This window comes from Anolis carolinensis, chromosome 3 (assembly GCF_035594765.1).
Source record: "Anolis carolinensis isolate JA03-04 chromosome 3, rAnoCar3.1.pri, whole genome shotgun sequence".
Taxonomy (NCBI): Eukaryota; Metazoa; Chordata; class Lepidosauria; order Squamata; family Dactyloidae; genus Anolis; species Anolis carolinensis.
The window spans coordinates 41,812,191-41,826,452 of NC_085843.1; the positions used below are offsets into that span (position 1 = coordinate 41,812,191).

At 44.8% G+C, this 14,262-nt stretch overlaps 1 protein-coding gene across 1 annotated transcript in view; it reads left to right on the forward strand.

Moving 5' to 3' along the window:
* Positions 1–9,313: 9,313 nt before the first annotated feature.
* Positions 9,314–14,262, forward strand: part of f5 (coagulation factor V) — a 53,508-nt gene continuing 48,559 nt past the window's right edge. The window contains exons 1-2 of the mRNA XM_016992591.2: positions 9,314–9,613; positions 11,874–11,965. Coding sequence (XP_016848080.2) covers positions 9,456–9,613; positions 11,874–11,965 — 250 coding nt within the window. The 5' untranslated portion in view covers positions 9,314–9,455. The remainder of the gene's footprint in view (positions 9,614–11,873; positions 11,966–14,262) is intronic.

Here is a 14,262-nt window from a genome sequence, read left to right on the forward strand (position 1 = left end):
ACGATCTAATCAAAAGGGAATATGGAAGCAGGAAGAAATACAAAAAGTTCAGATATACATGGGCTGAATGTATAAAAATTTATAAGGATAAAATGAAACCGGAATTCCAAAACCTTTTGAAAACAACTTAAGTTCTTAACAAAATTAAAATAATTGAAGGAACCATTCACAAATATTTGGGACTATTGTTCCAAGAATATGAAGTGACTTAAAAAATGGCAGGCAACTAAGAGAGGCAGCATGGTGTCAGAACCCTGCTACTAGAGCCTGGATGTGGCTCTGAGTTTCAGGGTCACTGACATTGATAAGACACCTGCGGCTCAGGACTTGGAGAAGAAACGGCTGCTGGACTTGGCGGGGAATTTGCGCGGGGTTTTACTGAGCGGGAAGAGACTGTTCAAATGAGGGGGAGGGTATATAAAGGAGGGTTGGCCGTAGTATCCCATTCTTGGCTTTTCTGATGTTCATGTTTCCTACAGTAAAAGTTTCTGGTGATATCACAGAGAGTCTTGTGTGTTCATTCAGGAGCGGCTGTGGTGAGCTGACACTAAGCCAAGAATACGGACACCATCCCGCTGTAGCGGTGAGGTGTAACATGCAAGTGGAGGATGAAGAGCTCTTGGGCGCAGGAGGAGGAAGGTCGGAAAGGGCCACTCCCGAGCCGGACGCTGAGTTCCACCAGCTGGCGGCCCTGGCGTCATCCACCGCTTATGCCCAGCCAAATGGGGTAACCCAGAGGCGTGGAGTGGTGCGGGGAGACAGCACCGGAGGAGAGGAAGGTTCACCTTCCCCAGGCCCACAAAGGATGGTGTTTCTGGAGGAGAGGATGTCGGCGATGGAGACCACCCTGGCAGTGATGTCGAGGGCGATGGAGCGCCTGGCGGTTTTGGCGGAGCCGGAGAGAGGAAGGGAACTTCGGGCTGGCTCAATGTGGGACGTGAGCGTGGGAAGCAGCCAGGGCTTTGCAGACCTCCCAGCACCGAAGGGAAGGGAAATGCGAAAGGAGCCCGGTGCCCGGCCCAAGATCCAAACAAGCCTGACGCGGGTGGAGGAGAGTGACGACGAAGGGGAAAAGCCTCCGAGAATCCCGGCTACGCTCCCAACTGAGACCCTGGTGCCCCTGGCGAATGCCGGGCGTGGCACAGGGCCAAGAGAAGCAGCAGCGGGGCCCACTGGTCCGCAAGGGGGCTTGCGACGGGCGGAGAATTGGGGATTGCCACCACAGGGACCCCTACCGAGACGAGAGGAACTAAGGATCGAGTTTGGGGGAGAGTCCTCTGAACTGGATTTTTTCCTGACCACGGTGAGGGGCTATATGGAGGACAATGCTCACACTTTTAGAACGGAATCCAGCCGGGTACGGGCCATTGGTGCAGTGTTGAAGAGGGGAGCGGCCAGCTGGTACGTTCAACTGCACGCGCGGCGCGACCCATGTCTGGGGTCACTCCGACGCTTTATGGGGGCCCTGGAGACCCGTTTCCGAGATCCACTGGAGCAGATCCGGGCGAGGGAGAAGTTGAAGACCGTCTCCCAGGGGCAGAGGTCAGTATCTGAGTATGCGGAGGAGTTCCAATGCCTCGCTGAAAAGGTGCCGGAATGGTCTGCAGTAACAAAGATAGAACTCTTCAAAGAGGGTCTCAGGCGGGAGATCCTCTCCTGGGCGGTGCATCGTGATGAGCCTGACACACTGCGCGGATGGATTCAGCTGGCGGGGCGCATCGAGACATCGCTGGCCCAGGCGAGGAGGCACCGAGGAGGGCTACAGCAGCGGCCGCAGATGAAAGAGGGGAGCCGGAAGGAGGGATCAACCCCAGCCGGGAGGAGAACGGAGCCGACAGGGAACGTGAGCACCAGCAGGAGGGGCTGCTTCGTGTGCGGCCGTTTGGGCCACAGGGCTGCCGAGTGCTGGCAGAGAAAAGGGGAAGGCGGAGGCCCGCCCAAACCAAGAGCCGTGGCAGGGAAACGCGCCGAGGAAGAACCACCGATGAGGCACCACTCGGGGGGGTTGGTAAGTCAGGACAAAGCTATGATAGTGGTCCCCATTCAGCTTGAAAGTGGCAGCAAACAAGCAACCTGCAAAGCATTTGTGGATTGTGGATGTTCCAGGAACATCATCTCCCCTGAATTAGCCGAGGGATTGGGATGCGAAAGAACGAACCTAGAATCCCCAATAGCTTTCTCGCAGTTGGACGGATCCACAGCATCGGGATCATTAGCTAAGTACAGTGCCGAAGATGTAAAGTGTAAGATAGGGAGTTGGGAAGGAAAGGTGTCATTTGTGATATCACAAATAGCCAGCTATAATGTTATACTAGGCATGCCATGGCTGGGGCAGGCCAACCCGCAAATCAACTGGGAGGATAAGAGCATGATCTTCAGGATGAAGTTGGAAGAAGGGAGCCAGGAAGTGGAGAGAGAGCCGGGGAAAAGGGGGGAGGAAGACTCTATCAGGATAGCAGAACTGGCAGATAAATTACCCCCAGAGTATCGGGATTTTGTGGACGTATTTGATGAGAAGGAAGCAGACAGTTTCCCACCGAAGCGGAGAGTTGAAGTGAAGATAGAGCTAGTCCCAGGAGCAGAGCTTCCCAAGGCAAAAATATACCCAATGTCGGCTAGGGAAAAGGAGGAACTGAGAAAATACATTGATAAAAACCTAGCGAGGGGTTTCATAGAGCCTTCAAATTCCCCTCTAGGGGCGCCTGTGTTGTTCAGGCGGAAAAAGGACCAAACGCTGAGGCTCTGCATTGACTACAGGGGCCTGAATGCAATCAGTTCTGTAAATAAATACCCCCTACCCTTAGTGAAGGACTTGATCGCCCAGTTATCGGAGGGACAGATATTCACTAAATTGGACTTAATTGAAGCGTACCATAAATTGCAGATCAAACCAGAGGACAGGTGGAAGACGGCCTTCTCCTGTGCATTCGGATTATTCAATTATCGTGTGCTCCCCTTCGGTTTGTGCGGCGGAGGTGCCGCGTTCATGCAATTAATCAACGAAGTGTTGCATCCATTGTTGTACAAGGGGGTCTTTGTTTTTTTAGATGACATATTGATAATATCTCGGACTAAGGAGCAACACATAGAACTAGTCAGGGAAGTCCTGCAAAAGTTGAGAGAAGCAAAACTGTATGCGAAGCTTGCCAAGTGCGAGTTCAATAAAGACCAGATAGACTTTCTGGGGTATAGGATTTCCTCCCAGGGAGTGGCGATGGACCCTGCGAAGGTAGAAGACGTGAGGGGGTGGGAAGCCCCCAAAACACGGAAGCAGCTGCAATCCTTCCTAGGGTTCGCAAACTTCTATAGAACATTTATCAAGGACTTTGCGCGCCTCACTTTGCCATTAACGGATTTGTTAAAGACTAAAGGCAGGGGAGAAACAGCCAAAGTGAAGGCCCCAGGGGCCAAACTGACATGGACAATAGAATGCCAGGAAGCTTTCGAAGCCCTTAAAAAGCGTTTTACTGAGGAGCCTGTCCTACAGCACCCTGATATGTCTAAAGCCTTTGTATTACATTGCGATGCATCAGACCGGGCATATGGGGCAGTTCTGCTACAGAAAGACGAGGGGGGGAACCTGAAGCCATGTGGCTATCTGTCAAAAAAGTTTAGCGATACAGAAAAAAACTGGCCAATTTGGGAGAGAGAAGCCTTAGCTATTCTAAAAGCACTAGAGTGCTGGAGACACTTTCTGGAAGGAAGTGGAACACCGTTTGAGGTGTGGACTGATCATAGAAATTTACAGTATCTAAGATCCCCTCGTAAACTATCAGCGAAGCAAATTAGATGGGCCCAATATTTCAGCCGTTTTGATTTCAGACTCAGATTCTTCCAGGGGAAACATAACATACTCGCTGACGCTCTCTCTCGGATGCCTCAGCACGGGGGAGGAATTCAGGAATCTGAAGGGAGCCTATTCCTAGATAAGCAATGGGGCCTGGCAGTACTAACTCGAGCACAAGCGGCCAAAGAAAACAAACGTACTGCCATTTCCACGGGGGGAGGAGAAATATGGGAGGAAGAGTTGAAGCGAGCGTATGGAATGGACAAATGGTTACAAACTAACAAAGAAAAGGGAGAATTGTGTGGGGATTTGGTGTTTGTAAATAAGAAATTGTATATCCCTGAATGTTTAAGACGAGAAATGTTAAGGAAGTACCATGATAACAAAGGTGCGGGTCATCTAGGCCCCACCAGGACTATTAAACTGTTGGCCAGACAATGCTGGTGGCCCGGAATGAGGAAAGACGCCAGGGGGTACGTCACGCAGTGTGAATTATGTGCAGAGGGAAAAACACCACCGGGGAAGCCCCAGGGGCTATTGCAGAAGGTGGTGGAGCCCATGAGGCCATGGGAATGCGTAGCCATGGATTTTGTAGGCGAACTACCCCCCAGCAGAGGCCACAGATACATTTGGACAATATTGGACCTATTCTCAAAACAGGCACACTTTGTGGCCCTGCCAAAACTCCCTTCAGCTGAAAAACTTGCTGATTTGTATGTGAAGCATGTATATCGCCTACATGGGTGTCCCGACAAAATAATTAGCGACCGGGGAGTCCAATTTACTGCAAAATTTTGGGGAAAATTCTTACAGCTGTTAGGAGCAGAAAGGAACCTGAGCTCGGCCTTTCATCCCGCGACCAACGGGGGGGTCGAACGTACCCAACAGACACTGTGCCAATTTTTAAGGATGTACACCAATTATAGACAGGATGATTGGGCGGACCTTCTACCGTTTGCTGAGATGGCTTTTAACGGGGCCGTACATTCGGCCACAGGTCGTGCCCCATTCGAAATAGTATACGGACAGGAGGTGGCACCTTTCCCCAGGCTACCCGAGTGGAAGGAAGGGGAGGGCCAGACCGACGAGGAATGGCCGGCCAAAATCAAGCAAGGGTGGCAAACCGTGGTAGAGGCATTGCGGGAAACACAAAAGAAGTACAAGCTCTTTGCGGATCGTAGGCGCCGAGAGGGGGACAAATTGGGCGAAGGAGATCTGGTTTGGCTGAGCACAAAAAACCTAAAATTGGGATTCCCATCCAAGAAATTGGCTCCACGCTATATAGGACCATTCAGGGTAGCAAAAAGAATAAACGAAGTGACCTATGAGCTGAGGCTACCCAAGGACCTAGGAAAGATACACCCGGTATTCCATTGCAGCCTGTTAAAAAAGTATAAAGGAACTCTGGACGGCGGAGAACAATAGTTGTGTTTAATCTTTTCCTTCCAGGATGAAGGGGAGGAGGACGCCATGTCAGAACCCTGCTACTAGAGCCTGGATGTGGCTCTGAGTTTCAGGGTCACTGACATTGATAAGACACCTGCGGCTCAGGACTTGGAGAAGAAACGGCTGCTGGACTTGGCGGGGAATTTGCGCGGGGTTTTACTGAGCGGGAAGAGACTGTTCAAATGAGGGGGAGGGTATATAAAGGAGGGTTGGCCGTAGTATCCCATTCTTGGCTTTTCTGATGTTCATGTTTCCTACAGTAAAAGTTTCTGGTGATATCACAGAGAGTCTTGTGTGTTCATTCAGGAGCGGCTGTGGTGAGCTGACAGCATGGTGTAGTGCAGGTATGGGCAAACATCTGTGAGGAATGAAGTACAAAAAAGTATTGAAAAAACAACTGAATGCCATGCATTTTTTTCACACGATAGAGAAAAAAATAATAAATCGTAATAAATGCATGTTGGCAAGAAGGCCTTGGAGAAAATGAGCAATTCTTTCCTTGCTCTGTTAATGTTTCACAAAACATTCATTGCTTGAACCTGTGAGAGATGCATCATAACAGTAACAAGAAAATTCTGGAATTAAAACATACTGGATTACTTAAAAGGAATAGATAGATATCACCTTTCTTATATGCCCTGTTATATAGCAACAAGAAAGAAATATTATTACAGTACTATGTTCACTATGAACCACATTTCAAGATTACAAGCTTTGGGGATTTGTAATTAAGAGCCCCCTTTCTTTCCAATTCAAGCCAGGCCAGCTTCTTTGAATTAGGAAATGAGGTTACTCAAAGGAATGCTGACTGTTGAGAAGGTTTCCAGGAAATTGGCCCCTTCTCCCTCTTCTTGCACCTTGAAAAAAGAGGAAACAGCTGTCTTCCACCAACTTGGCAACTAACGTCAATAGAAAATACATTGCAATACGTGAAAATAATGGTCATTTTGGATGTCTTCTAACGGAATGATGAGAAAAATCTTATTGGCACTGCTTCTGCCATGGCAAGGAAGTAATCATTTCATGATCAGTGAAATAAGTGGAGCAAATGCAAAGGCAGATTAATGCTCTGGGTCAGTAGAACTTTTCCATGGAGGTCAACAGATTTATATCCCCATGACTGCCAAAATTTGACATAAACCAGGGACAGAGAACTATACCCATCCAGACCTTGTTGGATTACAACTCCTATCAGCCCTAGACAACACAGCCAGTGGCGAAGAATGGTGGCAGGTGTAGTCCAACAACTGGGTGACATACAGTACATATATTTGAAGACTACTAGCAGCAAAAATTAAGAACCTCAGTATATGGACTGATTTATGTATTTAGTTCAACATGTACTGCTATGTGAAAGTCTCAAAGAACAGCAACGGAGAGGATCTATACCTGCTCAAGCAGTGCTTTTGGTAATTTTCTTGGCTCTTAAAATACTTTTGGAAGCATGAAGTCTGTAGACTGGAAGGACTACTGATTTTTTAAATTAGACCAACCCACATATGTTATGTTCCTTCAAAAGTCCTACCTAGACTGACAGTGCTTGATAAATATTAACTTCTTTATGTTTGCCAAAATGATAGGGAGGAAATAAAACTATCTTTTCCGCCTTTGGCCAGAACAGAATGTGCTCAGTGGGCACACTGCAGTCCCAATTGATTTTCTGAGCACTAACAGAAAACATTGCACAGTTGTCGTTTTTACTAAACTATTACTTTATTCTATGAAATTTTTGATGATTTCCCTTTTTACTTATGCATCCATCTATCTACCATATATATTGAAAAGAGCCAGGATTAGGAATAGGTAAAGGTTTCCCCCTGACAATAAGTTGTGATCAACTCTGGGGGTTGGTGCTCGTCTCCATTTCTAAGCAGAAGAACCAGCATTGTCCGTAGGCACCTCCATAGTCATGTGGCCAGCATGACTGCTTGGAACCCGTTACCTTCCCACCAGAGTGGTACCTCTTTTTCCACTCACATGTGCATGTTTTTGAACTGCTAGGTTGGCAGAAGTTGGGGCTAACAGCGGGAGCTCACTCTGCGCCCTAGGTTTGAACTGCCAATCTTTCAGTTAGCCAGTTCAGCAGCTCAGCAGTTTAACTCGCTGCACCACCAGGATTAGGAATACTCCTTTCTTATTCCAAGCCTTTGTAACTTACAGATAATGAAAAGGCTTCTCACTGTCATTTAATCCTTTTTCAAAGTTTTATACAATTATAAAGTACTGTCATGCTGATGCAGGACTTGTAAAAGCTACAGCAATTCCCACAATTAATCAAATGGCATGGTTAAAGTTGGCTATGCTGGATGGTGGTACCGAGAGTTATAGTAAAAAAAAAAAGCTGGGGATGAGACACATATCTGATCATGTTTACCATGGCTACTAGCAATCATTTCTCTGGAAATTGTCTTGTTTTCTCACAAGTGTGTGTTTTGGCAACTTGAGCAGTACTTCACAATTTTTATTTCTGTGTAAATATTCAGACTCCTCTGAGAAAAAAAATAATCATGGCCTTTTAAATTTAATTCTGAAGTTTATCAGGAATTATTTGCATTCACAATTGTGCAGCCAAAAAGCTCATCTTGCCTTCAGGCTACTGTTTAAAGCAGGCATGGACAAACTAAAACCCAATGCGCCCCCTGGGTGCTTCCCTCAGGCCCTCCTCATTTTCCCTATTCTCTCGGCATAAGGACATGGTGGCCAGCTGTATCCTCATGTCAGAAAGACTGGGGAGGAAGACATGCAGCAACGGTGAGCCCTCTGGAGCATGCTCAGCCACTGCATGTCTCGCCCTCCAAGCATAAGAATGGTTGGACTGTCCAGGAGGACGGTTCGATGAAGGCATGCGGTGACTGAGAGCCCTCCAAAACACTTTCAGCCACCACCTGTTTCACCCTCCTCTCTCCGGGAATAATGGCAAGAGGATAGCCCGAGGACTGGGGACTGGGGGAAGGGGATGGGGGGATTGGGGCAGTCACCGCAAGTCCTGCCTTCCTTCTGGCATAAGGATGTAGTGAGCAGCCCCGTCCTTATGGCAGGGGGACAACTTGAGGATGACCGAGGCCCTGCTCTGCCCTCCCCTGCCCCCCCCCCGGGCCCTCCCTCTTCCGCCGGGCCCATAGCCAAAAAGCCAATAGCCAAAAAGTTTGCCCATGGCTGGTTTAAAGCAAATATGAATAAGGCATATTCCCCAATGATGTTCTTGTGACTGTTAGGTAAAGGTAAAGGTTTCCCCTGACGTTAAGTCCAGTCATGTCTGACTCTGGGGGTTGGTGCTCATCTCCATTTCTAAGCCAAAGAGCCAGCGTTGTCTGTAGACACCTCCAAGGTCATGTGGCCAGCATGACTGCATGGAGCTCCATTACCTTCCCGCCAGAGCGGTACCTATTAATCTACTCACATTTGCATGTTTTCGAACTGCTAGGTTGGCAGGAGCTGGAGCTAACAGCGGGCACCTCAAGCTGCTCCCGGGATTTGAACCTGTGACCTTTCGGTCTGCAAGTTCAGCAGCTCAGCGCTTTAACGCACTTCGCCACCGGGGCTCCCACTTCCATAATCCCAAACTGACCTTTTTACTAGCAAAAGGATAAATTGCTATCCCTGAGGTCTCCAGGTACCTTCTAAATAAGATACAAGACCCCTGCAGACTTTTTAACAAGAAATAATACAAAAGCGGGATTTCAGCAGCTTTGGGATTTCTTTGTTTTATCATTCAATATTGCAAGGGTTCTTGGGTATAAAGTGGCACCAGACCAGCTATATTTGCCCATTCTTGGTTTAGAAAATAAAATAGTCCCTCAAGTCAGCCCTTTCCTTCAGTATTGTGTCCCACATCTTTTCTAAAGAAGGCTGTTGTGCCTGCTGACCATAGAAAAGCTTGCCATTGCCTTGCATCCCTTCCAGCTCATGTGGTCAGTGGTAGGACTAAGCCACCTGCCCTGCCTTGTAGGCTGGGAGGAGCTCCTTCCCATTCATTGGCCATCTGAAGAAGCAAAGCCCTGCAGGAGGGAGGAGAACAAATCCAATTCAGCTGCTGCTTATCTCTTCTGGGAACCTGTCAGCACTGGGAGGAGGAGAGCAATGACCCAGGCATTACTAAAGCCACTGTCCCTTGCAACACCAGCAACAGAAGAGTCTCTGAGGAACTTGCAAGCCGCAGCAGTAAGAGTTGCCCAAGCCTCATGTGTCTCCCAGCACATCAGCATCATTGGGAACTTGTACCATGGCATTTCTTCCTAAGTATCTCCTCTTGATGTTCCTGGGCTTTAGTTGGCCAGGTCTGAAGAATTCCAGTGTATTAGCAGCCCGGATCAGAGAGCACTACATAGCAGCTCAGGTTGCCAGCTGGAACTACAGTTCGCTGCTAGAGGAGCCATCCAGGTAATAAAATGCGTGGTGGGGTGGGATCAAGGAGGGCTGATGAAGCTAGCTATATAAAGGAGAAGGCATGCTGTGCATGATCTATGATTCTGGCTTTTAGATTGGAGCAGTTTTAATTGTTTTATTTTAATTGTATTTTCTTAGTTCAGGTAGAAAAACAATATGTATGTGTTACATTTACAATTTCCTATGTGCATTCCCCTTGCTTGGCATCATTAAAATTACTCGGCACAGGTAGTTTTATATGTTTGATGGTGTGTTCTTGTGTTTGTGATGATTGTTTATATAGCACCACCAATGTACATGGCGCTTTACAAGTAAACCAGCAAAAAAAGTTGGTCCTGTCAAAAGTTGTACAGTCTAAAAAATATGTGTGTATCCACACATACATATTTTATTCACAGAAAATGAATAATAAAAATATTAAACTATACAATCCATTGTAAAACAAACTATCCATATAAAATATAAAAATGCAATATAATATAAAGCAAACTGGAAAAAATGCAAGATTGAGGATGATGCCCAGCCAAAGAAGAGGAAACCCTTAACTGGATGAGAAGCCTAAGCTTCCTAGAATGCAGTCTCAAGCAGCTGGTAAAAAGAAATAAGGGCTGAAAGGGGAAAGCTAGGTTATGTAGGGCTTTGAAAATTGAAACAAGCTTGTAAATTGTAAAAGCAATGAGCAGTCAATGAAGAGATATCAAAAGTGGGGTAACACTATTGAAATGAGAGGCCAAATAGGTAATCTTAGTAGCGGGAGGGAATGTTGAATGGAAGCCACAGGAGAGAATGGAAGACCAGTTAAAAGACAATTATAATAAGACAGGGAATGACCAAGGCATGAACTAAGGTTTAGCAAAGGAAGCAGAATGGAAAAAAATGCATTGTTATAAAGGGAAAAAAATGATTTCACTAAAGCCTTATTGTGAGGAACAAAAATCAAAGGAGACTCAAAAAGAAAGCTGATGTTACATGCTCATATATTTATATAATAGCTTGAGCTATTACAGTGTTATACTCTCCTGTTCCTTTGTTTTGTAACCCAGTTTTGATTTATATCATTTAATTTACTTTCTATTGTGTTTTTAATTTGTGTGGGTTTTTTAAAAAAATTGCACACCACTTTTGGTGTATAGATTGGATATGGATGGGAAGCACATTCAAAATTAATAAACAATAAAGTACAATCCAGGAAAAAAAAGTTGTAAAAACTGACCAACAGTCTCATCTTTGGGATCATTTTTTAATTGAAGAGTGGCATTGTATTCCCTTAACCAAGCTACCAAAATTCTTTCAATTTTTTTTGTTTGCCAATGCCTCTCCAGCTTTTGCCCTTTAATCTCTCCACTGTTTACAGAACCCTCGTCCAATAACTTAATTTCTCCTTCTTTCTTGCCTTGTATCCTGCTGGTTGCACTACTGGAACATTTAATTCAATTATTCTACTCCTTATCTATATTATTATTATTCCCACCTTTCTCCCAGAGTTAGGGATCAAGAAGGAAGGAGGACAGACAGAAGGAAAGCAAGCAATCATAAGATGCAGAGTTTTAAAACAACCAACTCTGCATCATTTGTAGTAGCAACCAGTCAGTTTCTGTGTACTGATCAAGGTCTTTCTGTATTTTCATAAATGATTCCCTCAGGAAATAATATTTGCCTCCTTCTGCACGTGACTCTTGTCTATTTCGAGGTTCATTAGATGTCTATTGCTTTGTCCCTTCACCACATGAATTCAACCTTAGCAAAGAGAAAGGATTTGAGGCAAGGGGAAATGATTACAGAAACTGTGAAATAGCCTCCTAGAAGTGGTTGATGGAAACAAGTTTCTGACTCCCTTCAAAAGTCATTTCTAAGGACTCATCAGATCAGTGTAGGAGTCTGTTTCCATGCATTGCGGAAACAGAGGCCCATGGGAATCCCATGGAGGCCGTCACCTTATATCAGGGCACTTTCAGTAGGACTCCATGGGGTTCACTTTCTACAGTGCAATGAAACAGAGCTCTATATCCGTCTTCAGGAGTTATTTTTACCCAACTCCAAACAACTCTAAGATGGGAAAAAGCAGAAGAAAGACTGGCAAAACACAGAAAGGACTCAGGGTGGCTGGCTATCTCAAAAAATGGAGAAAGATGGGAGGGAATGGGGTAAGATGGTTCCCTCCATTTTCCCCTGTTTCCCCCCTAATCCATCTTAAATCTGTTTCTTCCCTGTATGGGTTTTTTATATAAAGTTTAAACTACCCTTTTCATTTTAGAGCGTCAGATTCAGATTCCCTGTTTAAGAAAATTATTTACACAGAATATGAAACAGATTTCAAAAAAGAAAAGCCAAGAAGTGCTCTGTCAGGTAAGCACAACAATATTTTCGGACTTCAATGCCATCGTTGTCATAGCGTAATCTCTCTGTTTTTAATACATTCTGATTAATCCACTGTCTCCCTACTTTTCCAAATACTTTTAAAATATAAATTTTTCTTTCACCACTTTCCCCCTTTCTCCTTTGTTTACTGTAGTTGTTGCAAACTAAATTCAAAATGCAAAAATACTTTGCACCCAATTAACTCGCAGATGAGTTAATTTAGCCTTTCCTAGTAGGCTCCGGCAAAAACAAACAGCTGTGGCCTCTCCAAACTTGTGTGTTCTTCCTCATTAACAATACTTGATATTTTAACTACAGTCTGATGGTGTTTGGATATCTGTGTCCTAATTTTCATTTGGGTAATGTTGAACACTATGTAGATAGCCTGCACTACTTTTTTCAGGTTGATGGATTGACAATGAAAGTGGTGATTCTTTATAAATTGATTCAAGCTATAACAACCAAGAGGACAGTATTATTTTCTTGGACAATAGTGTCCCAAATCTTCAGCATTAGCAGTTCATTTCAAAGGTCTTGTGATCACTGTACAGATCCCTGGAAAAAGATATTTCCAGTGCTTTTTCCAACCATACATCTCTACAATAATCCAGTTCAGAAGAAAGCACCCCTTAGTATTGGCATTATTATAATATATAATATATAACATGAATGATAACACTGACCTGTGATGAAACCCAGGTGGGAATTGAACATCTTTAAAACCTCTCACAACAAATGTTCCAAATCTATAGAGACTTTTAAAATTATCAATGTCACAGATAACCAAATTTATGTACTCTAGCAAAATACTTTGTTTGAATGTGATTCATAAATTCAGACAAATTGTCTTGTCATAATATTGTATACATGAAAACATAACTAGCCAAAATCTTCACTATTCATGTCTTGCTGTTGCTCTATGTGTGCCTTTCTTAAAGGTTCTTTTGTATATTACCAAAGAAATTGGGTTGTGGTTTCCTCTTTTCACTTCTACATTGTTCTAGAATGTCCTGTGTTTGTAGAAAGACAGAGTGAGTGTGCTTTGCAATGACTAACACATTACACTGTTCTCCAGAGTTCAGAAGTGTATGTTTGAATAGTAGGGTACAATTACTAACTAAATAAATGAATAAAATACTAATTAACGTCCATACAATTTAACATATTATATGATGCAGTTTCAGTTAGGACCTGTGAGGTGGCTACAAGATAGGCCCTGCCTATCTTTGCGATCACATCTCCCCATATGAACCAGCGTGGGCTCTAAGATCTGCCAGGGAAGCCCTCCTCTCACTCCCACCACCATCACAAGCGTGGTTGGTGGGGATGAGGGAGAGATCCTTCTTGGTGGTGGCCCCCTGACTTTGGAACACCCTCCCCAGAGAGATCAGGCAAGTTCCTACACTGTCCTCCTTCCGTAGGGACCTGAAAACCTGGTACAGTAGAGTCCAACACTCGCTTATCCAACGTCCTGGATTATCCAACACATTTTTGTAGTCAATGTTTTCAATACATCGTGATATTTTGGTGCTAAATTTGTAAATACAGTAATTACAATGTAGCATTACTGTGTATTGAACTGCTTTTTCTGTCACATTTGTTGCTAAACACTATGTTTTGGTGCTTAATTTGTAAAAGCATAACCTAATTTGATGTTTAAGTCTTTTCCTTAATCCCTCCTTATTATCCAATATATTCGCTTATCCATTGTTCTGCCGGCCCGTTTATGTTGGATAAGTGAGACTCTACTGTAGTTCCAGCAGGTTTTTGAGCATGATTACTCCCTAGGCCCCTCCCTTGGTTGCCAACTAGGGCCCAGCACTGCACTTTATCCACTTCCCTGGCCCTATGATACTCTGTTGCACTAGTCTTTGCCTAGCCCTTCAAAGTTGACCATATCCATTTTGAAATTCTGGCCATTGGTATTTTGAGCCCATCTCCTGGAGTAATTTGAAGCTGGATTTCAAATTTTTGTGGTTGCTTTAGCAGTATTGAAGGTTTTGTTTTATGATGTTTAATTTTGTTGTATGATCTCCTTTTTGGCAATTGAATGTTTTGCCTTATGTTGGAAACCGCCCTGAGTCTTCTTGGGGAGATAGGGCGGTATATAAATAAAGTTGTAGCCCATCCAGATCTGGGGCTGACTGAAGTTTCAGCCGGCCAGATGTGGACTTGTTGGAAGTTCTAGCTTTCTTCTTGGCTACAACTACCATAATTCCCATCCTACCTCACAGGGTAACAAGGATGTTGAGGGCATTCTGGCATGTAGGCTGAGCTGTCTGACT